The 27,313-nt window shown below is 50.7% G+C and overlaps 1 protein-coding gene across 1 annotated transcript in view; it reads left to right on the top strand.

Moving 5' to 3' along the window:
• The first annotated feature begins 390 nt into the window (after positions 1 to 390).
• The window catches only part of LOC119095773 (sulfhydryl oxidase 1), a 30,962-nt gene continuing 4,039 nt past the window's right edge, over positions 391 to 27,313 (top strand). Inside the window, exons 1-7 of the mRNA XM_037218627.1 lie at positions 391 to 528; positions 8,157 to 8,408; positions 10,340 to 10,589; positions 12,731 to 12,791; positions 12,888 to 13,562; positions 15,101 to 15,441; positions 22,489 to 22,663. Of these exons, the coding sequence (XP_037074522.1) occupies positions 8,159 to 8,408; positions 10,340 to 10,589; positions 12,731 to 12,791; positions 12,888 to 13,562; positions 15,101 to 15,441; positions 22,489 to 22,663 (1,752 nt within the window). The 5' untranslated portion in view covers positions 391 to 528; positions 8,157 to 8,158. The remainder of the gene's footprint in view (positions 529 to 8,156; positions 8,409 to 10,339; positions 10,590 to 12,730; positions 12,792 to 12,887; positions 13,563 to 15,100; positions 15,442 to 22,488; positions 22,664 to 27,313) is intronic.

Below are 27,313 nucleotides of genomic sequence, written 5' to 3'. Positions count from 1 at the left end.
ATTAATCATTCGCGAGTGCGAAGTGCTCTATTTGTAACCATACCGAAAACAGCAACGCATTGTCCGATCCGCACGTTGTTCTTGCAGAATTTTTAAAAAGAGCTGGCAACTGAAAGCTTCCACCAGCACGTGCCCCGGACGTTACGTGGTACAACTAGGAGCGAGTTGCCGCGATGCGGCACGTGACGCCTGCTTCTCCTCTGGACAGCTGTCGACAGTGGAGCATGCCGCCGCGTCCGGGGCCAAATATTTACAGAGCTCAGAGGCGTCACTGGCTGTGGCGGCCGTGCTCGGACCACCGTTCCCCGAAATGAGTGGTGGGCGCGTCAGAAGCCGTGCTCTGACCGGCGCTGGCGGCCCGGGCCGACGCGTCACGCGCCAAAACCGGCCGCCGGTGGCGGGCGGTGCGCACTCCGCGTCCGGACGCGGCAGCACGGGGCGCGGACACTGCGACTGGCCTTCGGACCGTGCCGCCAGCCGACGGCGTCACATAGTAGCCGTGACAGGCGTCGCCCAACAAGCTGACAGGTGAGATGGTGAGATGTGGGGGTATGTCGTCCCAGATGGCCGGTGAGCGTGCCGTGTGCCTGTGTTGGAGGTGCAGACTGTGTCGAGTCCTCGCGCTGCTGCGCCTGGGTCGGAAGAGTGGGCGCGTAAGGAGTTTGTGAGGTGCGTTGCAGGAATGACTGTAATTTTGAGAGGTTGCTGTTGCAGTAAACAGAATACCCGACCTGAGACTCCTGTATCTCCTGTTTAAGTATGAGTTAAGCCTCGGTCGATTTCTCAATGGTTTGAAGCTTGCGGATGGGGTGTTACGTAACATCTGATATCAAGGCGTGATAATGCCCGATAATCACCATGCCCGTAGATCAATGGTGATCACAATATCGAGCGATAAATGCAGATAGGACAATCGGCCACGCTTACTTCCTTGCGTGAACAAGCGACGCCCTTGGCGCTGGTGGTGCCGCCATCCGCGATGTGACACTGACTTACATCTGAACGCTGTGAAGCAGACTTCACTTAGCATTTGCAGCCTGTCTAACGCTGATGTCAGCCAAATTACCCTCGCACTGCTGTTTATCTCACGCGGAACATATAATAAAAACGTACAGTTTTGATTATCGATTGCTCGGCTGCGCGAAGGGCCGATGCCGTTGGTGTCTGGTACGGCCTTTTGCCGCTTGATATCGATCAGTATGTGACTGATGCGCAACGTGTCCTGATTTAATTGTTTAAGTTTCAATTTTCGTGCCAAATGGCAGTTCCCTGCGTATCAGGGCGCCACATCCATTGTTGCTGTAGCTTTGCGGCATCTTTTCGACGGTTTGGTCTTTCCAAAACCTGTTAGTGCCACCGTCTTAAACCCCACGACATGCGCCCTCTCGCGAGCGCTGCGCCCGTCTCCGTTATCGGACAGCCGCGAGCGTATGTCGTCCATTGTCACGACTAGATGGAACCCATCGTATGTCGTGTATTGTCACGACTAGGTGGAACCCATCGTATGTCGTGTATTGTCACGACCAGGTGGAACCCATCGTATGTCATATATTGTCACGGCTAGGTGGAACCCATCGTATGTGAAAATTACACGGCAATTCACATAGCCATCTTTGCTGTGCCCGGCTCACCAAAGCGTCCACGCACAGACATGTGTACGCTATGGAGTCGGTGTATCAGACAAGCGGTTCCCGCTGACTTTGCTGCGCGGAGAGGCGACGCCGTCGGCGCGGGTAGTGTTGCCACCAGCCATGTAACGTTGACTCGCATCTCAGCAATGTGCAGTGGATGTTAGTTCACGTTCGTAGGCTGTTTGACACCAATGGGTTACTTGAACGCGCTGCTCGTGCAACGCTTCTCCATGCACTCGAACAGCCAGCATTTAGTTGTGGATCATGCTTGTGCCGGACGGAGATGTGACGCCGTTGTCGATTTTGTGCTGTCTCCGGTCATATAGTATTGGCCGGCGTCTCTGTGATGCACCGCTTGTCTCGAAGGTAGCATCCCACTTTTTGCATTGTTAACGTAGACCACGCGGGTCTGGGTTGATCGGCAACACCAGTTATCTCGATATCCTTCTGAAAAGCTAAAAAATTGGATTTGAATAAGACGCTTCGATGGAAGAAATTTCACTGGGCTCCCTCTCCAACACCATAACATTAACAATTCCTATTCGTTTGGGTTTTTCAAACGTGTGTGTTATGTAATATCCTCAGTATACTAATGCACCAAAATCATTGTGTAATAAATAGTATGATAGCTTGAAACCCCCTAATTATGAAAAATATGTACAAATATGATCCCATTCTTACGCGAACTCAAGGCAACGTTCCACTACGGCTTTGATTTGTGCCCTGTGGCGTTCAGCGTTGTGCCTCTGTTTTAAGGGTACCTTGGCTTCTGTATATTGTTTGCTGCACTTTCTACTCACTAATCACCATAACCCTGACATGATGATAAATAAACTTGGTATTCACTAACCATCATAATCCTCACATAGTGAATTCACATTTACACTCATGGTCAGTCTAAAAATGGTTTAATGAATTTAGTAAACATTTTAGTTTGCTTTTGCCCACTTTGCTTTCCCAGTGCACAATGTCACCATGACACATTTCATAAATAGGTACACTGGATTGAGCCACATGTGTGGAGAACGGAACTTGTGTAAATGTTGACCAAGCTGTTCACAACGTTCCACTCACTGTGCAATGGCTGGTTTTCCCAAAGCCTTACATAATGGGCACAGAAAGACACTAAAAGATATAGCAATGGTCGACTGAAACGCCTCACTGCTTGGATGCCAGGATTGGTTGATATTTGATGTCTACCACCACCTCAACATCTTTTTTTCTAAGCGTTCTCGGTGCCGGCGTCAATGGGCAGTCACGGGCACGTGGGGCCGACGCTATGTTCAGCGTTGCTCGGGGCTTGCTGCATGTTTTTAACGGCTTGGCGTTGGTGCAACCTGTTCCTCCTGCAAATACGCAGTGCCTTCCTTCCAATTGCCAAAACATGGTCTATCACGCACGTTGTGAAGGCTGACCGCGTCTTATGTCCGAGTTTCACGGTAATTCCTGCAGTGACATCATCGCTAAGCAAACAGTTTGGGGTCAAGTACTAGGATAAACCGGGAAGTTATGGTTTTGGGAGGCTTTGCTATACAACGCTACCTGCGAACGCTTTTGCTGAATTCCTTCATAACATGCATAAGTGCAACATTTAACGAAACTCGTGTGTTTTTTTACAACAGCAGCTTTGTTAATACGCTCAGCTCAAATTAAAGTTGAATTCATGCACCCTGTAATCCTCTGCAGCATTGTTAAGTTGAGATGGTTGTAGTAACCGTGCTCGATTAAAGGAAGTTCCTCAGCTTCAAGGCACATTTCAAAAACGTACTTTAGTGAAACCTACAGACTAGTTACTTCGAATAGTACCACTGGGTAGTGCCACTGCAGCACCGGCAAAGTACAGAATACCCTGTTTTCTTATCTTCCAGTACAATTTACGCGGTCAACGCTTTGTAACACCACTACGCTTCTTCCCTGCAGCCGCGACCACCGTTGTCACGACCATCACTGGGCGCACCTCTGATGGCGCGAATAAAGCGTTTGTAATTGACCCAGCGGGCAGAGGACTGTTATCGAGAAGTGCGTTAGTTGAAGTCTGAACCAGGGCTTCGCATGGATCATAAGATGTTTCATTCCCAAGTTTTTTAAAGCTAAAAAAACTATAAACCAAACAAAAATATCGCAAAGGCCCGCTGTGGTGAGCGCCATAGGGGAGATATCAAGGTCCTAGATCAACGTTTCGTTGAATTCGCGGGATGGCAGCTTCATGTTCGCGTATCTTTTTCTAAATAAAGTATTTCAAGTCTTCGTGGCATGTATTACACAAACGTTATGACACGTGAGTGTGTGGCAAATATTGCGCAATACACACGTTGGAAATAGCAAGACAAATTGAATGTATTACTTTCATGGTGGTGAGTAGGGAGTCAACTGAGATTTCCTCTGCAGGGTCGGCCAATTAAAAATCAAAATTTAAGCCATTTAGAAGGACATTAGAGTGTTGGTGTTACTAATCAAATCGCACGCATCTTCTGTAGCGGGTGAACTACAAAAAGACGGGATACACACTTGAATCATGATATACGAAAGATGCGCAAGCCGTATGTAGCTTACGTACCGTTTATGGTACGCACAGCGAATGAACTAATTTATGATAGCTTCCGACAGCTGGTCAACTTGAAAGTTATCAACTTGGCTGATGATGTGAAAAGTGGCGGCGGGATCTATTCACTGTTCACTCTTTTATTCTCACCTCTGTCAGTATATAAAAACATGAGGGAGCATATGGGCAATGCAGATAAGCAAAATGGAACAAACCAGTTGTGATGGTGTTCAACCGTATGTTACGTTGATCTTATTATGCTATCCTTTTGCCATAGCATTCGTGAACTGATCTGAATTACATTGCGTTGTTCGAGGGAGCGTTGCGTCGATTAAAGATCAAGGCCCGATTCATGGATCCGGAACATGCAACACCACACAGGTTTTGGCCGGTTTTTCGACACAGTCTGAAGCGCATGCGATAGCAGTTATCGTTGAATCGATCACGCAAGCTGTCCTGACGTCAATGGCCCGGTTTCTGGATGGCCATACAGAACCCTTGGCTCGGCTTATTAAGCCATTTCAACCTTCGTATTGATCCAAACCACATAAACTGTGCCCATCGTAGGAGCAGCGGGCGGGAGCGACGCAACGTAACGAACGGGAGCAACGCAACGCAAAGAGCGGGAGCGTAATCACAAAGCCAGTTCCTGTTGCTGTCCAGCTGGCCCCAGCGGAACTAGCGAGTGATGATGAATTAACACTGGGGCGCCACCCATCCCTATTCAACAATTTTAGCGAAAGTCCTGGCAGAGGCCACGTCGTGGGCTGCTTGCACTTGAGTCAAAGTAAATTCAAAATTGACTGCAGAATCGGTCTTTTTTGATCACTTAGATAGAACCGGTGTTCTGTCACTCGCATGCACAATCGTTCATGTCAGTGGACCGCATGCAAAATACACCTGAGTTAACTGTGGGGACAGGGGACAGTTACCTTATTCCGGACAGGCAGCCCCATAGATTTATGCCGCGTAACGGGGTAACGTTCCATCGAGGGATGTCCGAAGCTCATTTTCATCCGTGGCGGCGCCTTTGCGCACCATGTTTCTCACCTTCCACCAGATTAGCATGTGTTCGTATGTTGATTTACTACCCATTCATTGGACCCTATGTTTAAGGCTACGTAACCTGCAGCGGACCCTATGTTTGAGGCTTTGTTATGATGATTTGGGCTCCGGGACGCACCGACTATGACGGTCATATGGTGCCCATTTGAGGCTACATTATCTGCATCGGACCCTGGGTCTGAGGCTACGCAATCTGCATTCCTTTTCGCAAAACATGAACACGAATTGGTTATCTATACCGTTTTGTGTGCAGATTTTGACTGAATTGTAAAGTTTGCACCTAAATGCCGAGGGGAAACACTTGTGCTTGTACCTCAGTCCTCCAAGGTCGACCTGAAAAGCACATAACTATTAAAAACTCTACCTAGCACGAGACGTCGAACCGACTTTGCTGTAGTACTTTCGTCATCTTGTAGTGGGCATGTCCGTGCTGCAACAGTCTCCTTCAACAAAAATTTTAGCTGCTCTTTTGAATACAAGGCAATGTGAAGCATGCTGTGAAAATCACCACCCTTGCATAATCCATCTTCGCATATTCTTGGCAGAAATAATCATGCGTGTATAATTTGCGTGGTTATAATCTTTGCCAAATTTCAAGAGAGTTGCCTCCCAATAACTGGTCCTGAAACAACCCATGTATATCTGATATACCGATCATTTTGACCCGATACGTGTGATCGGTGTTGCTTTATTTCTAAGACTGGGAGATAAATTGGGATTTGGGCTTTAACTAGACTTAAGCGGACAGCCTGGCATAAAAATGCCACTTTACACGAAAAGCGCACTGTACAGGCAGATTTGAAGGGAACAAAATCGTATTTTGGGATATTGGCATTGCTATTATTTAGTGGCTTCACCCGTGATAAGTATGGAACATGTTTCGGGAAGTCAGAAATTTTCAACGATCTCTCCCAAACCATTCCATAGAAACCAGCAAAAAAGCCTTAGAGCGGGAGCAATTCACTAGTCCCCTTCTCCCCCTCCCCGAAGCCGTTTTCAATGCACCGCCTGTATTTAAACAACTGCGCTTTCCCCGGAGAACCGAGGCAATGTTATTGATAGATCCGACCTGTGTGGCTACCTCATTGCACTCTTCATCCGAATACAGGCCCGCCAGCTCCTCCGTTTATAAACACGAGTCACCTTCCAGAAGGTCAAAGTGTATAAACATCGCCTGTTCATGCGTGGAAGATGGTGGTGTTAGGTATGCGCTGAATTCTAAGATCTGATGCAAATTCTTATTTACTAATGTTTGCTTATTCTTGGGTGCGTCCTGAGCACAGCGTGGTGCATGCGAGGCTTTGAAGGCTTCAGTTGGCTCCACCTTGTCATCGAAAGGCCTCTGCTCTCCCGGTAAGCCTATGATGTTGTGTGTCACGACACACGTGTTTGGAATGGCGGGGCTCACGGTATTTCGTGACCCGTGACTGCCCGCGAGGTAAAAAGCAGTCCCTCGCATTTTCATATTTTCATCATCATAAAAAGCATCCCACGGTCGCATTTGGCAAAAATGAAATGGCAATCCATAAATATATCCGGTTAGACAATTAACTTTCTCAGGTTTAACTCGGAATCCTTACGTTTAAATTTTTACATGATGACAGGTGTCACGGGTTACAAACAATTGCCCCCCCCCCCCGTCATAAGCATGAAGATCTTCAAATGACTTCACGACCATCGGTGATCGCGACATGGTCTGCATGTTTTGCGACTGCCGCCAAACAGAGGAGCGTTCTCGCGCAGTCCTGATTCATACCATGGCGTTGATAAACGCTGAGGATTAGCGCAAGATAAGACCAAGGTCAGTTTAGATCTGGTCAAGGCTGGGCCACCGCATAGGACGTGTTTGTTTTTGTTCTTCCCATCCACATGATATATGTAGACCATTGGTTTGGAGACGTGTCAGTTGTACTGACTTATTTGTGACAACGGGATAACACATTTTTCTATTTTGATGCTTCTAGGACGGCCTGTTATGACCTGTGATGGTGTGCTGAGGTATTGTCGCATGCTGCGACTGACACTGACGAACGGCCAAACCATTCACCGAATTACAGTAAATCTAGCAGTAGCCAGAAGGGAATTCAGTAATCCTGCAGGTAAAGCCGAGAACGGTGCAAGGTTTCGTTGATCACGCCGTAACGCGGTGGCATCGCTTTTCATCGACATTTGTGCACTCCAGAGTCTGCAAAATTGATCATCTTTTAATGTCTGAAAATTGGGTAGATCCGCCTGGCGCAGTTCAGAAGCAATGCCAGATGCTCTGAATTCGTCCGGAAAGGGCTTACCCTCGCTTAAGCCTGAGCTCGAGATCTGTGCTGTTCGTTTTCAGCGCGGCCCGCTACTTACGCACTTGTAGCCTCCTCCCGCCTCATGTGTACCTGTGCATATAATGCCAGCGGGTGTTTAGCCGCGCTCCCGGGAAAAACGAGGTATGGGGCTCGACCACCCGCGGTGTCTGCCCTTCCTGCGAGGGCTGCGGGCAGGCGAGGCCATACAGCCTCAGCAGCTGGGTGGATCGTAAACCCCAATGTCAGTAATGCTGTTTGCGCTTACTGCTATTGCGTGAAACGCCCAGAACTCTTGTAAATCGCACCAGAGTAATCGTCGCGCTGCACTGCTCCTCACCAGAGCAGTCACCGCGCTGTACCGCCCCCCACCAGAGCAGTCACCGCGCTGCACTGCTCCCCACCAGAGCAGTCACCGTGCTGCACCGCTCCCCACCAGAGCAGTCACCGCGCTGCACCGCTCCCACTAGAGCAGTCACCGCGCTACACCGCTCCCCACCAGAGCAGTCGCCGTGCTGCACCGTTCCCCACCAGAGCAGTCACCGTGCTGCACCGTTCCCCATCAGAGCAGTCGCCGTGCTGCACCGTTCCCCATCAGAGCAGTCACCGTGCTGCACCGCCCCTCTGCAGACATGATGCGACTGCTGCTTCTGCTGGTTGTGCTGACTGAGCTGGGACAAGGCTCGGTCGCGCAGCGGATCAGCACCGAGCGCGTGGACCTGTACCAGGGCGACCGGCACCTGGTGCACCTGGACAACACCACCTTCTTCGGCGCGCTGCTGGACAAGCCCCACGCCTGGGCTGTGGAGTTCTACAAGGACTGGTGCGGACACTGTCAGAAATTCGCGCCGATCTGGTCGGAGGTGGCGCGCCAGACCAAGGGTGAGGCACGGACTGATGCGGGCTGCTCTGCTGGGGTCCGCACACAGACAGCGAGGTTTGAACAGGGCCGACAAGTGGGCAGTTAGGGTGAAGTTCTTACAACTCAGCCTGAACATTTTGATCGGATGGCTTTGTGGGCTAACACCCGCGCTAAGCAGTGCTTGTTGTGGAAAGCTCTGACCTTCATCCGTCGATCGCGAAATGTCGGGTCAACGGGAAAGTTTGCGATTAAAGGCCGAAGGGGAGGCAGTGTCCGGCCCGGCACGGGCCGCTCTGCCCTCCGGCGTCACGCGACCTTTAGCGCGACCGCTACCAGTGGCCACAGGCAATACGAGTCAGGCACAAACAACTCCTAAATGATTCAAGTGCCTAAAATAATTCAAACCCAACCCAATACGGGCAAGTGAGCAAGGAAGAGCACCTGAGGCAGGTGCTCGTCTAACCAACGAAGCCATCGGGACGGGCAATGTTCACTGTTTGTTCCTTTTTTGTAAGCGCTGCGACGCCTGGCCCTTATTGGGACGAACGATTCTGACGTGTTCGTGATACACCTGACTTGTAGCAGCACTGTGACAGGACTGCCCATGCACGGAGGTGCACTCAAGCGGTGCTCTAATGACGGGTAAAGAGAAACCAGCAACGCACGGGGTTTTATTCTCAGGAATTATTTGACTGGTCAAACGATAGCATTACTCGCCGAGTCCCCAGTTGGCACTTCTGAAGGCTACCCCATGGCCCATTGGGGTGGTGGCATCAATGTTTTTGCGGTAATCTGCGCTTAACAAGACTGTGGCCCAGAGCTACCCGTGGTAAGTGTTTGATTGCATTTCTAAGAAAAAAATCAGCACGGGCACCCCCAGTCGTAAGATACCTTGGCGTCTTATTTGTTTGCCAACAAGACTTTAAGTCAATCAAATTCTGGCCTCCAGACTCCAGTTTGCAAAATCATCGGAGGCATATTCGACGTTTAGCTATCTTACCTTGCTGCCGATTGTGCTCAAATTTGGTGTGGGAACATTACGTGGCAGATATACGAAACTTTAGTTGTTGATTTTCCCGCGAGAGGGCTTAAAACCGTCGGGCCGAACCAAGATTACTAGAGAAGCGCCAGCAGTGCGGGGTTTTGGGAGCTCCCGTGTGGAGGAACGCAGGCTTGATTTTAACTGCATCGTGATCTAGAATGATAGCTACCGGTCTAAAAAAAAAAACGTTGGGCCAATTCCACTGCTAACAATTATTTTGTTCACATCCGGATTTTCATACTCACAAGTTCTAAGCTCCGAATGAGGTTCAGTGCAAGCGCGTGCTGTTCATCAAACCTTTACCTAGTGCGCTTGACAGTTTGACTGCTGTTGTTGGACGCGCCATTACCAACTGTCCGTACCAGAAAATATGTGTCGCAGGTATTGGCCACGTGCTGAGGGCGTTTGCAGGTTAGACGTTGTAAGGTGCTGGCAGAGTTATTTGATGGAACCGATGTTGTTTACGAATGCATGCTATGGTGTGCAGATACCATAGCAGGCGTCACACCTGTCTATCTCGCGCGCCAGCGCACTGTAAGCCTTACTGCTAAGCTGCGGGTGTGTTTTGAGGGTTCAAGGGTGGGGGACGTGGGATCCACATGTCGCCTGAAAGGCGACGCCCCTTTGTACTTAACCATTGTTATGTTCCTCCATGTATTCTTAGTTGAGCAGCTAAGCATGCGTGTCAGACACTAAGAAAGCATTACATTGACTGAAGTATCGAATAAGTTGAGTTATTGGCGTAAGAGATGCTTTGGTTGTGCGCAGATATTTCATAACAAGGTGATCTCTGTAGCCAAACCTCTCGGAGCGTGTGGCACGCAAGACATTCGTAGATCAGACACGGGATCGTTAGAGGGCGCTCGTGCTGCTATCACATGTGCCGCCGCTGGTTTGCGCCCTTTCTAGACTGGGGTGCCGTGGTGAAGGTGGCCGCCATCAACTGCGCGCGGCGCCGCAACAATGCCATCTGTCGGCGCTACGGCATTCACGGCGTGCCGGCGGTGCGGCTGTTCGGACCCGGCGCCAGCCGCGGGGACCCGGGCACCTCCACCATCCATCACCACCCCGGCCAGATGGTGGACGCCATCGTCGAGTTTGTCACAACCGTGCACGGCCGTCGGCGGCCGGCCGGGTGGCCCGACCTGTCGCCCTTCACGTGAGTGGTCAAAAGTAGGCCGAGACTAGAGGAAACCAGTTTCAACAAGGAAGAGGTGGGGGTAACATTATGAAGAGGCAGATGTTAGTTACTCAAAGAGAAAGGAATCATCGGAATGGGCCGTCAAATGAAGTTGTAGGAAGTTCCTCCCCTGCAACAGTAAGAAATCGTTTGGACAAGTTCTGCACGTTTAAGGGTCTCATTTATAGCCAAATTCAGGCAGGTCAGGTGCTAAGATTAGTTCAAGGATGGGTGATAGACCTAGTGTAGATTAACGTCGATGGGCCTTTGTGGCTCTTCGTTGGCCTGGTGCTTTAATGTCTTTGTGTCTAGGTGATGCTCTGGTCGGATTGCTGACTTGTAAGAGCGTTTCCATGCAGGACAAAGCAATGGGACAGACCATGAGGTCCCCTCCCCCCTGCTTGCGCCCCTCTTCCAAGATGCCTGCACTAAACATTGGACTTTTTTCAAAGGAATTCCATCCAAAATCACGGGACTTCGGACGCAATCTTATATTGCCCTCCCTAGCGTCTCTTATCTGCAGCGGGGGGGGGGGGGGGCAACCCATAAACCTTATCTATCCATTCCACCTTTCAGACGCATTTCCTTGCGGTTTTCGTCCTCTTTATGCCACGGTCGTAAGCTGGGCTGGATAGAAGATTTATAAAGGGCTTCAGCCCCTGGTTTCTCGGCATTACGAGATCAAAGTATTTATGCCGAGCTCACGACCTTTGATGTGTCAGGCATTACTAGTCAAACGATGTCATTACTGAGCAACGATTATTTTGACGGTGCTCAATATTTCGAGCTTTGCTCGAGGTGAAATTTGCTTGAAATGAGATAGTGCTTGGAACCATGCTATTATATTTTTTGCGGATTGATGATCAAGAAATTATTGTTTTCTCTGGCGAACAAGGGCTAGGCATATGCATGTAAATTTTAACCCTGTTCCGATCAACTCTGGCATTCAATTTATGAACCGCTCAATATTTTTGTAACACTCCGAGAAAGTCCGGCAACGCCCTTGACTGTTACCGTTTCATCGGAGGGACCCAATTGACCACCGCAGAGCGAAAGGCATCCGCGGCTTATCCGCTGCGGATTGCAGTCATTTACGTCCTCGCTAATTTTATTTGTTTGCATAGCACTTTCTTTTGTGTTATGAATTTCTGGTAACTTTTGGATTCCCTCAGTATAAGCCCCGGCAAATCAAAGAGAAAAATTTATCGTTTGAAAAAACCGATAAACTTGGCTTGTTAACCCGGCCATATATACGTGCCGTGGCCATGCATCCATATATATGATGCAGTGTTGGCGCCTCACTTCACCAGCACAGTACAGCAGCCTTTTGAACCAATTAGTTCAGCCGTTGGACCTTTCCCGATCTAGAGATACATGCTATTGATAAACAGTTCGCGGCCTTCCATTCTTAAGATTTAAGCCCCTCTGGCCTCTTAAGCTACACGTCCGCGAAGCTATGCATACGGCTTCGGGAAGACTATTTCAAGGTCACCCAGGCTTCCATGACGCCATAATAGTGTCATTCAAATTCTGTCGCTCTATCAGCCATGTGGCGATCAAGAGCAAAAAAAATATGATTTTCGCGGCGTTCATATCTGGCGTTTGAGCGCGATTTTCAAACAAAGCGGCTATCATTGACCCCCAATCAAAGTTGTGCAAGGTCCGATGACGTAACCAAACAGGGACGCATTGAGGAGCATGTTAACTCAAAAGAGAAGTTGTGTTGTCTAAAGCAGTATTTTTCACCTAAAACTATACCAATAGCTATAAGTGATCTTATTTGATCATGCCTGATACTTGTCTCAATACATTCAAATGCGGAAAATTCCCTTCAACATTCTTTATTTCAAATATGTGATACAGTATTGCAGCCAGGTTACACGTATTGTGGGGTTCAGGCCAGTATTTGGGGGGAGGGGGCAGATCAGCATTGCCCCCTCCCCCAAAGATATTCAAACTCCATCCCTGGAGGTCCAAGTTTTCCCCGAGTGTGTTCGGTCCCCTGCTATCAGCACTGCACGATCACCGCCGAGTTTGCCTGTTCTTGTGACTGATCTTCCAATGCATTCTCTCCCGCGCGCGTGCCTGGTTGTCTGACGCGGCGCCTCCGCCGCCGGCAGCGGCTCGCTCCAGCAGCTGCTGCGGGGGCCTGAGCCAGTGCAGGCGCTGGTGCTGGAGTCGGCCGCCAGCACGGTGGGCCGCGCCGTTCAACTGGACCTCAGCCGGCACCGGGGCGCGCTGCGGGTGTCGCGCGCCACGCGGCTGCCGGCCGGACTGGAGTCGCCGACAGCCGAGCGGCCGGCGCTGGTCGTGTTCCGCGCTGGCCGGCAGCAGACGGTGACGGCCGGCCGCGGCGAGGAGCCGCGCCAGGTGTTCGGCAGAGCGCTGCGGCAGCTGGTCGGCGCGGGAGGTCAGCAGGGCGCCGTCCCCACCGCCGCGCCGGCCACGCCGCCGCCGCCGCAGGTGACGCCGGCGCCCACGCGCGCGCCCACCGGCTCCGTCTTCATGGTGGACATGGAGAACGCTATCGTCGGCGCGCTCAAACAGGAGGTCACCAGCCACCAGAACATCACCGGCGAGAGGATGACGGCACTGCGCGGCTTCCTGCGCATGTTGGTCAACTACTTCCCAGGCCGACAGCAGATGCTGCAGTCGCTCAGCCAGCTGCTGCAGTTCGTCGATAATCGCGAGAAAGTGACCGGCGGGGAGCTGGAGCGCTTCATGCGCTCGAAGACGCCGTCGTGGGCGGGCCTGCCGGAGCTGCAGCCGTACCAGGCGTGCCGCGGCTCGAAGCCGAGCTACCGGGGCTACAGCTGCGGCCTCTGGACGCTGTTCCACACCGTCACCGTGCAGGCTCGGCGGACGGAGAAGCGCCTGGGCCGGGCGGTCACCGTTCTGCCGGCTATCCACGGCTACGTCAAAAACTTCTTCAGCTGCAGCCACTGCTCGCAGGTGCGTGGAGAACCGGGCGTCGCTTTTTCGCCTCGCCCAGATACCGATCCAGGTTCAGATTAAGCCGGTGTGCGGGGTTCGAGTGATTGGCTCCTGTCTCATAGGATGTTGTGAGCCCAGCAGGGAGGATGCTCAGATAATCTTCGTTCATATTTTATTTCGGTGGCCTCTGGTATCAATCGCACCATTTTGGTCCATCGGCTAGGCATCAAATATCATGGCTGGAGCCGTCACCAGCCTTCCGGCATGCGTTTTTTTTCTATCTGGGATTTAACTCAAACCTTGTAAATGGACTTCTTAAAGATTTGATTCGAACCCTTTGAACGGATGGATTTCCGACGCTGCCTGCAAGGCCAACTTGCGAGTATATTGGGCGGCTAGAACCGTACCCCTCCTAAGGTATGCGGATCAGAAGGTAGGCGCCCTCTACAGAACACGCACTCGCGCACTGTTGGACGATTTAGGATGGAACACTGAAATCATGAAGAAACATACACAAACTGACGCTGTTCCACACCCTCATACACGACCAACATCTACTGCCAACAAACGTTACTGTACTTCTACATGACATACGAGCACTTGCAACAGGACGCCCACTACGCAATGCAATGACGCTCACATTACCACCGAACAGAACCTCAACATACCAAAAATCCTATATTTCATCAACTACGAGAAGATGGAACCAGCTCCCGCTTGAGGCATCATCTCTTCGGTCTTCTCGTTCCTTCAAACGGGAAGTACACCAGCGCTACGTTGTGGCCGCGCCTCCGGTGTACCACAGCTTTGGATCCAGGCATGGTAACATCCTAAATACTGGGCTGAGATGGGAATGTCAGACCTGAATGCTCACCTGTTCGAAATTCAAAATCCAACTACACCTAGTCCCTCTTGCTTGTGTGGCTATCTATATGAAGACCCTTAGCACTTTGTGCTGAACTGTCCTAGCTATCATGAAATCCGAATTTCAGTGCTACGTAAAACAGATCGTATCATTCCAAACTTTTGTGATTTCACTCACAACGAGCAACTAAGTATCTATCTCAGAGGTAGCGATTTACAGGATCGCAATGGGCAGCAGATAGCAAAAATTTTCTAAACATTTCTTTTTCAGACCGACCAAACGATTCGCTTTAAAACTTCCAGCGGGCGCAGGCAGCAGACGGGCCACTGCGTGGCGTTGCCGGGCCGGGCGTCCGCCGCCGGCCCGGGACGGCTGTGTGTGTAGACCGGAGCGGCGGCGGGCGCCTGGCCCGTGTCGGCTTACAGATTGGGCGAGTGGGTGGTGTGGCGTGGGTTCCCTGGCGGCGATGACCATATCTAATTATTGATAGGAGAGGCGCTCAGATTCAAGCGCTCCGCTTATGTGCCAATCCACTCATCATATTATGTACTGGTTAATGTCCATAATCGAAAATAAACATCAAACCAACTGAGCTATAGGCATGAACGGATTGTCTGCGTCTGTATACTGGCTCGGACTTGAGAATACAGTTCCACGCACGGGCTGATAAGGCTGTCTCCGTGTGTTCCAGCATTTCCAGCGGATGGCAGCCCAGGACGGCTTGTTCGACGTCACCAACGCGTACGACGCTGTGTTCTGGCTGTGGCGGGCTCACAACAAGGTCAACAAACGGCTCGCAAACGACATTACTGAGGACCCACTACACCCCAAGATCCAGTTCCCCGACCAGAACCTGTGCCCATCCTGCATCGTAAACGGTCGCCACGACCCACAGGCCGTGCTTCAGTTTTTGGACGCCTTTTACGGCGCCGAAGCAATCCGACCCGATGGATTGGCCTCGTGGCCCGTACCTGCCGTGGGCCAGTCCATCCCGCAGCAGTCGCCGGCCCCCTCGGCCTGTCGCCGCGCCGGGTGGGTCCACTGTTGGCGTACCGGGGGCGGCCGTTCAGCCGGCCGGAACGGCGCAGCAACCGCAGAGGGTGCGCGTGGTCTGGCCGTTCCCGTACCCGCGGTCAGGCACCGGGCAGACCAGGACCTCCCCGAAGGTGGTGTACGGACGGCCGATGCTGGTGCGGGTGGTGCCCGGCTCGCTCCCTCCGTCGTTTGGCACGAGATCCCACGCACCACACATCGTCCAACCCGGCGCGGCTCACGCACCACATAGGGCCTTCCCACGCGTTGTGCACGCGGGGCACAACGTGTCGGGAGCCCCGCTCAGTGCGGGGCAGTCGTCTCACGAAGGGCTCGGGATCACGCGACCGCTTCTAGTGCCCACCGGGAACCGATCGGGCTTTCCTATGGGGACGCAGAGCTCGGCGGACCACGTCAGGGTCTACTGGGTCCCGACCAAGCAGTAGCGACCGATCGACTACGTCAGGGTCTACTGGCTCTCGACCAAGCATCAGTGAGCAGACCGGCGAACGTGTCGAGTATATCGCATATTGTCTCAATTTGATGCGCAGGTCCGGGCTGGGGCAGGTCCAGGTCTGGGTTAGGGCAGGTCCGGGCTGGGGCAGGTCCAGGTCTGGGTGGGGGCAGGTTGATGGGGGCTAGGTGGTGTGATGGGCATCTTGATCCTGATACAAGTAAACAACACGAAATTACTAAATGTTGTCTGGCTTTTGGTGAAGCTTATTCCAATGTTTACATCTCTTCAAGTAAACCAAATCTCTTCTTCGCTCACTTTAACGCGAGTAATCATGTAGCAAACGACAGCACTGCAACGCACCTCGGTTCTGGAAGGGGAGGTGAGGAACACTAATCACGTTGATTTCGGCACATGTTGCGATGCATTTTTATCGGTGAATACCTTAGAACTCCGGTGGCATCAGTGAACGGTTTTATTGTTTTTTTCGTGACACTGTCATATATGTGTCACAGCACAAAAGCGTATGGCTATAATTTGCATAAATGGGTTATCCCCGAAGTGTCTAGAAGAGTCATGAACCTCAAGATGCAACTTGATGATGATGATGTTTCTGCTATAATGTATCATAATAATCAGGCGCAGAAATCTGTGAACGCATTTGATTCATCTTTTATCGTTCATACATATCGCATGGTCTTTTAAAATGAGACTGCGGGCGCATGGAAGATTGCCGGCGCAGCGTTTCTCAAACATCATATGTAAAGTGTATCAAGAGATTCTTCGGAAATAATACACTGAAGTTAAGTGTATGGCAATGAGGAAGCCCTCAAAACCTCGCTATTCTGTGCTTCCATATCCGGTGAGTTGCATGCTTTCGTTCGTCAGATTAAGAACGTTGGTAAAATATACAACATTCTAACAGCATTGACTTCGTTTAGATCTGGAGAAGGGCGGCAGCTTCAGGTGAAGAAACGCATATTTTGGCATCATTCATTGAGACAACAAAAAAGGGCAAAGTGTTGAGGAACCATCACACCACATCCTGCATGTATGGGAATTGGGCCATGCAATTTACACGGAGTCGAAAATAGTTGGCCCGTTTAATTAACCCAAAGTTGAAAAGACCCGGCGTGGCAATGCAAGCGCACGAAATGTTGCACGCCACTTGCGTAATAGCGTTGATTTTACCGGGAGTAATGAGCTATGCCCCAATCTGTTGCAAAAACCTGCACGCCCGATGACTGTTATGCCGCCTTTCAACGTTCACGTTTCTTTCAAAAATCAAAAAATGCAATGTAGTTAATAAGGGCGCTTGCCGCCATTATTTTCTCATTTCATTTTATTTAATGCAGCTTTTATTGTGCTGGACTGTCGTGTAAGACTGAACACACTGGATCTATTTTCCTCCCGTCGTTTCGAAGCGACCAGCAAGTGTATTTCATGTTTGGCTTAATATTGCACGAGACACCGCCATGACACCGACGGTTCATTGTACCGCATTCCAACTCCCAACACCTGCCTTTCAGCACAATCGTCTCCGCTGCTGAGCTTCGGTGACTGCATGCACGTGGTGTCGCGCAGTAGCAGAAGCGCGACCCCATTCGTGGTGTCGAGCGGTAATGTGACCCCACTCGTGGTATCGAGGAGTAGGGTAACACTATTCGTGGTGTCGAGCCGCGACGTGATACCTCTCGTGGTGTCGAGCAGTTGCGTGACACCATACGTGCTGCGAACCATCGTTGGATGTTAAAAGTGCTTGACATAGAGGGGTCCACGCGGTAATGTCTCACAGAGAACAAAGCCTAATGGACACTGGACTGTCGGCTACTAACGTCCACGCGCGGCTGGGCAGCTTCAGAGGACAATGTTGCTTTGTGGGCCGTGTCGTGACTCCTCCGTTCAGAGCCGACGGCCGACAGGCGCGGCCACTGGTTCGTTCGCTGAAATGGGGAAGCCTCTTTCTTTCGATGCTGATCTATTTTCAAACAGTTTAAGTCCATGTATTTTTGGTAGAACGCGTTCCGCTTCCAGGAAAAGAGGGTGTGGCGTGGAGACCGCTCTCTGCCTCGATCCCTATTGTTGTTGGTTTGGGTTTGAGGGCGCCATAACCGCTTGTTATTCGGTGTCCTGAAATTCGGGTTCGGTGTCCTTCACGCCTTTGCGGCCTCGTGCCATGCCACGTCCAGCCAGTCCCGGGGGTACAGGGGGTGTCCTGTGCCTGGTAGCGGGTGCCGCGCCGTACCGCGCCCCGTCCGGCCGGTTCCGGGGGTACAGGGGGTGTCCTGTGCCTGGTAGCGGGTGCTGCGCCGTACCGCGCCCCGCCCGGCCGGTCCCGGGGGGTACAGGGGGTGTCCTGTGCCTGGTAGCGGGTGCCGCGCCGTATCGCGCCCCGTCCGGCCGGTCCCGGAGGTACAGGGGGTGTCCTGTGCCTGGTAGCGGGTGCCGCGCCGTACCGCGCCCCGCCCGGCCGGTCCCGGGGGGTACAGGGGGTGTCCTGTGTCTGGTATCGGGTGCCGCGCCGTATCGCGCCCTGTCCGGCCGGTTCCGGGGGTGCAGGGGGTGTCCTGTGCCTGGTAGGGGGTGCCGCGCCGTACCGCGCCCCGCCCGGCCGGTCCCAGGGGTGCAGGCGAGTGTCCGGTGCCGGGCGGCTGTCCCGCGCCACACCCTGAGCCTTCTGACCGGCCGTGACTACTCACGCACGTCAGTTGGCCGTTGCATCGACCCGACGGTAGCTCCGCCGTGACTGACGCCCGTCGGCCAGTTATGAGCGCGCTGCAGCCGGCGTGGCGCCCCGAGCTGCATCACCAGAGGCGTGCGCAGGACAGGGGCACGCCCCGAGGGTCGCTACCCCTCGCTCATCGCGCACGCCAGCAGCGAACCCGCCAGCACGACTTACCCCAAAACACCATTACCCCCTGAGAACCGGTCAGATTTGCGCCCTTGTTTTGTGACGTACACATAATGACCATTACCGGCATGCAGTTGGCTCCGAGCGGTTTCCAACAGGTGCCGGGGGCCCGGTGGCCTCCCACGGCAGTGGGGTGACACAGCGAACCTCAGGGCAGACGTGCGCGCGCGCGGACACGGAGCGGACGCAACACGAGGACCCCCACCGACGGCAGGTGAGAGGGACCAGGATTTCGACGCAGCAGGCTGGAGTGCGTGATATTTGAGAGCCACGTTGGTGGTGCCTCAGTAAGGCACGCGTCGCTAGGGGTTTGCCGTCCAGAGGCAAAAAGATAAAAAGCGCCATCAGGAAAATTGTTGAAAATAAATGTCGTTAGGCCTCCGTGAGTTAAACGTGCTTAAATGCTTTAAAAAAATTGGCACGTATTTTGGAGACAATTTTGCTAAGTTCTCATATTTCGTCATAAGATACAGTTTTTCAACCTGCAAGGAACGATGTGAATAATTCCATTTCCGAAAAATAACGCTTAGCCCCGTTTGTCATTGCATGGCAGAAGTGCAGCGGAATTTTAGACGGCCACCGCACGGAATACACGAATAGGACCAGACGAGATAGACGCGGCGGGGGGGATGGACAAGGAGCGATGGAAAAAGCAGAAAGAAGAAAAGAATAAAGATGGAAAATAGCTTTGTCAGGCATAGTGATCAGCTCGTGATTGTGTGCAATGGTTTAGTTAAGCGCTTTTGGAAAGTTGAACATGCACACAAGATTCAAAAAAGCTTTATGCTTCTGGCGCCTCGATTTGTGCCGATTCTGTTTATTCTACGTTACCTTCAGCACGTGCAATGCTGAGTTATTTTGACCTATTCCTGACGTATTACAAAAAAGATACCTGAAAACAGTGCGGCGGGGCGACATCAAGCTTTGCAGAGCCGTGGATAAGTGAAAACGCGATCTTGTGGTGCACAAAAAAAGACATCTCATTCAGGGCCATGGACGTGTAGCGGGTTAGTCATGTCGTGGTTGTCACTGAAGGAAATTCTTAGGTCAGCGTTCTTCATGTGATAGCAAAGTTTTGGATGAATTCCTGTAACCTACATGTGATTTGTTACGGCGGATTTCAATCCGGATTCAAAGTCATAACCTTGAACTTGGGCCCTTGGTCAAGTGATATCAAGCTTAAAGTCAAACAGTTTTTCGATGGAAAAGCTTATCTCATGGGGCAGTTCTTGGCGCACACTTGGAGTCCTTGATCACAAAAGCATTTACGGGTGCTTAATGTTGACTTGAGGAAGGTCAGTGGAGGTCAGTGACCTAACATGATTTTGATCTACCTCTGCTTTGAGGTACTTGCCGTCAAGAGATATTTTGTTGTTAACTTGTGCTTCTAAAATTCATAAGGTGTTATTGACCTTAAATGACCCTAAATGGTATTTGCTTGAAATCTGAATAAAGGCGTCAGTTGGTTGCGTGCGAAACGCTAATGCAAAATATGTTGCGCAACATTGGCATAAACACAAGAACAAGTACAGTAAAAACTAAGACATGCTAACTGTGTCCATGCGTCCAAGTAATTCATCGGACTCCATTTATAGTATTACCTATATCCTGTGTATTAGGCACATCCAACTTTGCTTTTTTATTCAATGAGGTCGATTTGCCCCCCTCCACCCCACCCCCCTCCCCCTCCCCCCAACTACGGAACCTATCGCATTCAACCGGCCTCCCATATGAGTGTTAAAGCGAGTGCTTCACATTCATATGGGGTTTTGAATTAAAATAGCCATTTTGAAGACCCTTCAGTGCAGTTCACAGCCCTGCCAATCTTAAGACCTACACCCCTCTAATTTCTGAGCTACACTCCCTCGAAAATGCGGAGAGTATTTCGGAGAGAGCATTACAAAGTCACCTTAGCATTCGAGACGGCATAATAACTTCATTCAAATCATGTCACTTCATAAGCCCTGGGGTAATCAAGGCCGAGAAAAATATGATGGTCGAGTAGTTAATATCCGGCGTCCGTGTACACGATTTCCAGATATAAAGGTCGTCAATAGGCTTTCAATCATTGTTGTGCAAAGTACGATGACGTAATCAAGCCATGGCGCTTTAGGGACATATTTACTAAACACAGAATTGTGCAGTCTAGAGCAGTCTTTTGCACTTGAAAAGTATATCAATAGCTATAAGTGAGCTTGTTTCATGACATCTCACACTTGCTGTAAAACCTTCAAATGTGAAACATTCCCTTAATGAGCATTATGATGATGATTGGGGTTTTAGGGCGCGTCGACTTTTGTCGTCGGTCATTTTGCGCCTTAATGAGCGGTAGGGGACATCACACCCCTGGACAGCTTTATATCGTAAGCATGCCTTGAGTTATTTATCGCGTTTGATGAGCTCAGTGGTGGTTTGCATGCCTCTCGTCTGGAAATCGCTGACATGGACACGCAATCTTCGAAACATTTTGACACATGCAATTACCTTACGTACAGTTATAGTTATGGATATATCGCTAGCATTTCACTGGCACGCGTTAATACCATACTATGTTTAGGGTTTGCTCTACTTATTGCCACAGCCGGTATACATATGAAGTAATCACGACGTATATTGAATTTCCAGATCTTGCATGACCCTCTAATTGGCTCCGTAGCTAATCTCCGTCACGCGCTCAACTCTAACGTTAAAGAGGCTTTCGACGTCCCAAGGTCCGCAATTATGACCGTCTAGGAGGCCGTGCGGTTCCTAGAACGACAGCATTCGTACTGGCACTTAAATCGATACGAGGAGCATTACCTTAGACAAGTTGGTCCCAGCTGTGCTGACTCACCGTCGCGAAGTGGGCCTATGTGTTCTTGATTGCCATTTGGTTAAAGAACTTTGTTCAGGGGTCGTGGTGTAAGCTCACGTGGTACGGGTAAATATATTTTCAAATGGCGCACAACGGAGCTCACGGAGCGAACAGTGGCAACCCATTCACATACGGCTCAAATGCTTGTTTAAGTGGTTTAAGTTTAAGTTTAAGCGTGACACTTTTGTTGTTTTTGCCCTGACGTGCAAAATCTCGCATAAGGTACTTTTGGCGGAGAAACTGCCAAAAGGCTGACTTGCAGTCCAAGCCCTTCAGAACAAATTTATCTGTTGTGTGCTATGCCGAGCTTTTGATTACAACGATGTGATATCAGTCATGTGTGAGCTAACAAGTTTCAGATAAGGCTCTGCTTTTGGACTGATCAAGGCCATGCCTTGTAGGCAGCCAGAGAATGTCCGTTCTCAAGTCAGGCCCAAGTAAATCACATCTTAGCTTTCAGCTACACCGCCATAGCAAAGTCATTCAGACGCTTCCAGCCCTAATCCAAGCCCGGCGAGCACACAGTATTCCCACAGTCAGAATCGGCCGCCAAGTGGCTGAGCGAGAAGGGGGCTGCCGTTTCAAACAGCCCCCAACATGTGACCTGAGGGGCGAGCCGTGGCCCGCATGAGTCATGTACGTCGTTCCAGCGGCGACTGTTGTCGGCGGCGACCGGGGGTCCCGAGGGACGGCAGCGGCCGGGTCGGCGGCAGTGACCGGGGCCCGGGGCGTATCGGCCGCCCCGTCACCGGCGGGGACCCGCCATCGATCCTCGTTAACCGGCGCCGCCGGCGGACTCCGCTCAGGCCCCGCCGGCGGCATGCTCAGCCTCTACCGCTACTACAGCAGCAGGCGGCGCGTCGACGGCAGCTCCGACCCGTCCGACCCGCCGGCGCCGGAGCAGCAGCAGCGGCAGCAGCAGGCGCAGCAGTGGCACCAGGCCTGGCATCACGGCCACCAGATGGGGTCGGCCAGACGGGGCAGCAGCAGGCCCCTCGTCCGGGTAAGGTTTGTCGTGTATTTGGTGCTGTTTGGGGGATGGCTTGAGAGTTGTCGCTAGCGCAGCTTGTGGACGAAATGCTGACGCTATGATTACGTTTGGCGTTATTTGAAGCATCATGTTCGACTGATGCTTCAAATAATGATAATGATGAAACGTCACGATACAAATACGCCGTGCCGAAGCTGCCTGAATGTGAATTATTGAGGCTAAGTTATGCGGTATAGCCGGCTTCGAAGTTGTGTATCGTTGGTACCTTACGCACGCGGAAGTGCTAAGATAAACATTATGAGTTCTGCTTTATTTCTTCCATCATATATTACAAGAAGGAATGCTACCTAAACACCAGACTGAAATAATCAAAGTAAGGGAATGAGTTTAGGAAGTTTCGAGACGTCTGTCACAAGGCTTGAACAGATTTACGTTGGGTTTTTTTCTTTCAGAGCGTTGGCAAAACTCCAGGATTAGAAGGAAAGCATTTACAGGAAGTAATAGTCACTCTCTGTGCAGCTCCGTTGTTTACACCGTATGCTTGCGGATGTCTTAATTAAGTGGTTGTTTAACTTTCTGTCATAACATGTGCCCTTTGATACTTACATAATTCACGCAGCAGATGCTCGGGCAACGTAAACTTGTTTTTGAAGCAAAATTCGTAGAAGTGTTCTGAATGCTTTGGGCCGACCTACACGAAATCAACCGTGCCGGACTTGAAGTGAACATGACATGAACGATGGCTTGTGTGCGTTACATGCATGCAGGTTTTAAAAAATGGATGCCAGCGCCTCCCGAAATTATGTGCCTTGTCCCGCTTACCAACATCATTGTGCTGACATGACACGTCTGGTCCGCACTGGAAAGTACGCGACGAAGCAACCATTCACGAGTGATCAATAGGAACTCCGTCAACAGAAGTAACTGCAGGCTATCGCACTGGGACGCTGTTTGCCCTCTGGCTCCCAGTGGCAATTTTCGATGTTTGGCTTCGTGCAAATAACTAGCGCCGACATGACCCATTGACATTCCACCCCGCATCTGGATTGATGTGTTCTGGAGCGTGAAATGCTCGCCACCGTAATCGGTAACCGCGTGCGGATGGCACGGGCCGTTTGCTGCACGTGCGTGCGATGGGTGTGTGTGTGTGCGTGTGTGTGTGTACCCCTGGCGATACAACTCCCGGCGTATGGCGGCGTCTCAGTCAGGTCAGGGGATTTGACCTCCCTGCATATGCAGGATAGAGTTTTGTGGCTTTTCACTGGGTTGGTGTCAGTCGAGTTGCGTTAGCATGCGCAGTCGTACCTGATACATTCACACACATAACCTGAAACTGCAGTTGAAACTGCGTCCTTTGGAACAGGCAGCGCTTAGCGAGCATTTCATCAGGAGCCAACGATCTTAAATAAGTCTGTTCAGGGCTGGTGCTTGGGTGGTCACATCGCGTATTTCAACAAGCAATCCTCCATCCTTATAAATCAGATATGTAGTTTTTTCAGCACCCGCTTGCTTTTATACTAAGTGTTCGGTAGTCAGGAACAGAGAGCCGCCGTTGTCTATGCTGTGACGCATCGCATGCGCTGGACTTCCGTACCTCAAAAAGCGGGCCCTATTCATTGGCTTAAGTAACCCCTTCGTGGCAAATCATTGATCAATGTAGCAAAAGTTACCTGAAATCGTTTTCGTGCCCACCGCGTCACTGTTAGGGCAGATGCGCCGTGTCAAAATTATCGCATTGGTCATATCCCCTTTTGTCCCAAAGCCGAAAATTGTGCGACAGATATTTAAGGACACGGTCAGTGCTTGACAGATTCATTTAATTGCCATCTGTCACCGGTTTGGAGATCACATCGCTTTCTTACAAAAAAGACATAATTGTCATCTTTTATTGGCGCTTTTTATTGCATGCCGTTTCATAAAGTCCAACACATGTATGTACCAAAGGACCGTTACTTGGTCGATGCGAGGATACAAAAGCTTACATGAGGCGCAAACACATTAATAAATATAAACGTACACAAAGCACATTGAAAACTCGATGGTAAAAGCGTGTGGAAAATTGCGATCATTACAGGCGCATGATTCTGGTATCATTCAATCAGCCGTTGCAAGCTTCAGGCACTAAGATGTATTCCGCAACATATTCACATACGTGGCTCTTCTTCAAAGCACATCAAGTGAATAAAATACAGACATAAATGGCTTGGTCAGGCCATGCCAAGTCATACTCACAACATGGATTACTGGCCGAGCACAATGATATGACACATATACATGAATAAGATATATAGAATAAATATCATGACAGAAATTCACGAAATAAATGGAGCACCCATAACCGAGCACGGAACGGCGTTCGGTATAGATCTTACACAGATATATAAGGTCTTCTACAGATCTATAAGATCTATGTAAGATCTATAACATACTAAGATCAAATAACCGGGCACGGAACAGTGCGCTATCTATAAGATCTATAGAACGGAGCAGTAATCGGAGCTCGACCTGAGCTGCAGCACGCTGTTCCGTTGCTTCCTTCCTGTTTGAAATGTCACCTAGGGTGGAATGCTGCAGCGTAGCAGGTGAATCCTAACCCGTATGTGCGGCCTGCGCTAAAGCATCTTCTCCGGGGTCTGTCTTTTGTTCGGAGGCGTGGGGCAGCGCTCTCGGGTGTTGCATACAGCGGCGTATTTGCGACTCTGTCCGTTTCTACGATTGTTGCTGCGAGAGCCTCTGCTGCCTGGAAGTAATTACGTCGCGTTTTTAGATCGCTGTGTGCTGACGTACCAGCTAGCTTGCGTTTACCAGCTGAAGAGCATGAAGAACGTTGGGAATTTGGCATTATTTCAAACTTCCGTATGTGGCACGAGCACGAAGCTCATGTTCTTCCGCATCCGGTGCAACTGGTTTGCGCTGCAAGCACATGTCATCAACCGGCATGCGGTAACTCAGCATGGATGGCACCACGCGCTTTAGACACTTCAGCGTCGTTTTAAGTGGCCGTGTTGTTTGACGCGCTGCCATTGTTCAGCGCCCTCGATAAGCCTCACGCTCGTTTGTCGTGTTGCCAATATCAACTGATGATTAATTTACCGATGCGTCACAACGGCAAGGTTTTCACCTGCCGTATGACGCGATTGATCCACAATAACTGAGCAGAACGGACAGCATATTGATTAACTTCGCAGGAATGGCTGTTGATACAGGCTTGATACGAGCACCTGGGATCCACGGTATTCACATGCATTCCACCGTTCCATTGCCCTGCGTTCCGCCCGTGCAAAGCTGCACTAATAGTGGTATCAAGGCGTCTGCCGTGTTGGCGGTACTTGATGGGTGCGTGAGCGGACAACGCCAGTGCCTTTGGTGCCTAAGTGCACAATATTGCTGCCACTGACACCAAGAAATAACTGAAATGACGAAACTAATGCAGGTACTAGCCTGCAATGGTCCTGGTGCTGGTGTGTCCTGCTGGACTTAGCTGGTGCTCGCATGTACATGCGTGAGCACGACTCCGTAGGGCTATGGGTGTGCTGATACTGGACGGGTACCAGGTTTGCATAATTTTCACACCAGATTCGATATTCGGTGCCTCACACCAGATTCGGTACAGACGGCTGTGTAAGTGACGTCAGCAGAGCGTAATTGGCTTTGTGCAATGTGGCAGCACTCTTAGTCGGAGGGCATGTGAGCTCCACCTATCTCTTGCTGTTACCCACTTCTTCTATGGTCTGCGTTCGAGTTGTGCGGGAAGCTTTTGTACCAGTTCAGCGCGTAAAGTTTGGCCTGCAGCCGTCCAGTAACAGGCAAAGAGCCCCCCCCCCCCCCCTGCCTTTCGGGACGTCATCGAAAGATTAGCTAAAATTGTCATGTCTGGCGAGTGCTTATTTTACGGATTCTAGAGTGCACAAATTACGATGTTTGCGTAGATGAATAAGTTATGACATCATTTGAGGCTTGCAGGCCAATACTTGCTTCAACATGCAATCTTTGTAGTTCCCTGCCCTGCTTTTGCTAGGTTTCAAGCGGCTGGTTGACTGGTTTGATTGCCTGGCGGTAAGGGTAAGTCACAACATACGAGGTAACATCCGATCATCATCAGAGGTCATGTGAGGTTATTCCACAGGCGCTGAACCAATGTGATTTGTTTCGCCCACTTGTGAGAAATAAATTGTAACAGCTGCTATATTCACACAAAAATGGCTGGTATGCAGCATACAAATCCAAACAGCGGAAAAAATAGACGGATACGAAGGCCCGAGCTTGACTTAATCTGATCTTAAGAATTGCCCTTTTTATCTGATGACGGCATAATGTTTAACAGTTCATGTCCGTGATATATACAGTTGTTCATGTAAATGATGCCAAAACTTGAACTGACTGGGCCAGGTAAGTTTTCGGTCTCCATATTAGCGAGCACGCTCGATGCCTTTGAAGTCCGTCTTTCTTGAGAGTTTAGTTAGCAGATTTTCGCTGATGCACCGCTTCGACTGTAATTTACACGTCTCACCGCTTGGAATTCGGCTGCCTCTGGGAATGTAAGGCAACGCCCATACTAAGTTCACATTGAAATGGCGCCGGACAGTCATGCATGCTCATATAACTTGCATGAGATCGATGGCAAGTGCCCTATTGTACAGGAAAAAAGACAACGGCCTTGTT

Source organism: Pollicipes pollicipes, unplaced genomic scaffold (genome assembly GCF_011947565.3).
Source record: "Pollicipes pollicipes isolate AB1234 unplaced genomic scaffold, Ppol_2.1 Scaffold_4219;HRSCAF=4965_pilon_pilon_pilon, whole genome shotgun sequence".
NCBI classification, from domain to species: Eukaryota; Metazoa; Arthropoda; class Thecostraca; order Pollicipedomorpha; family Pollicipedidae; genus Pollicipes; species Pollicipes pollicipes.
Note: the sequence above shows the minus strand (reverse complement) of the source record. Positions and strands in the feature narration are given on the sequence as shown.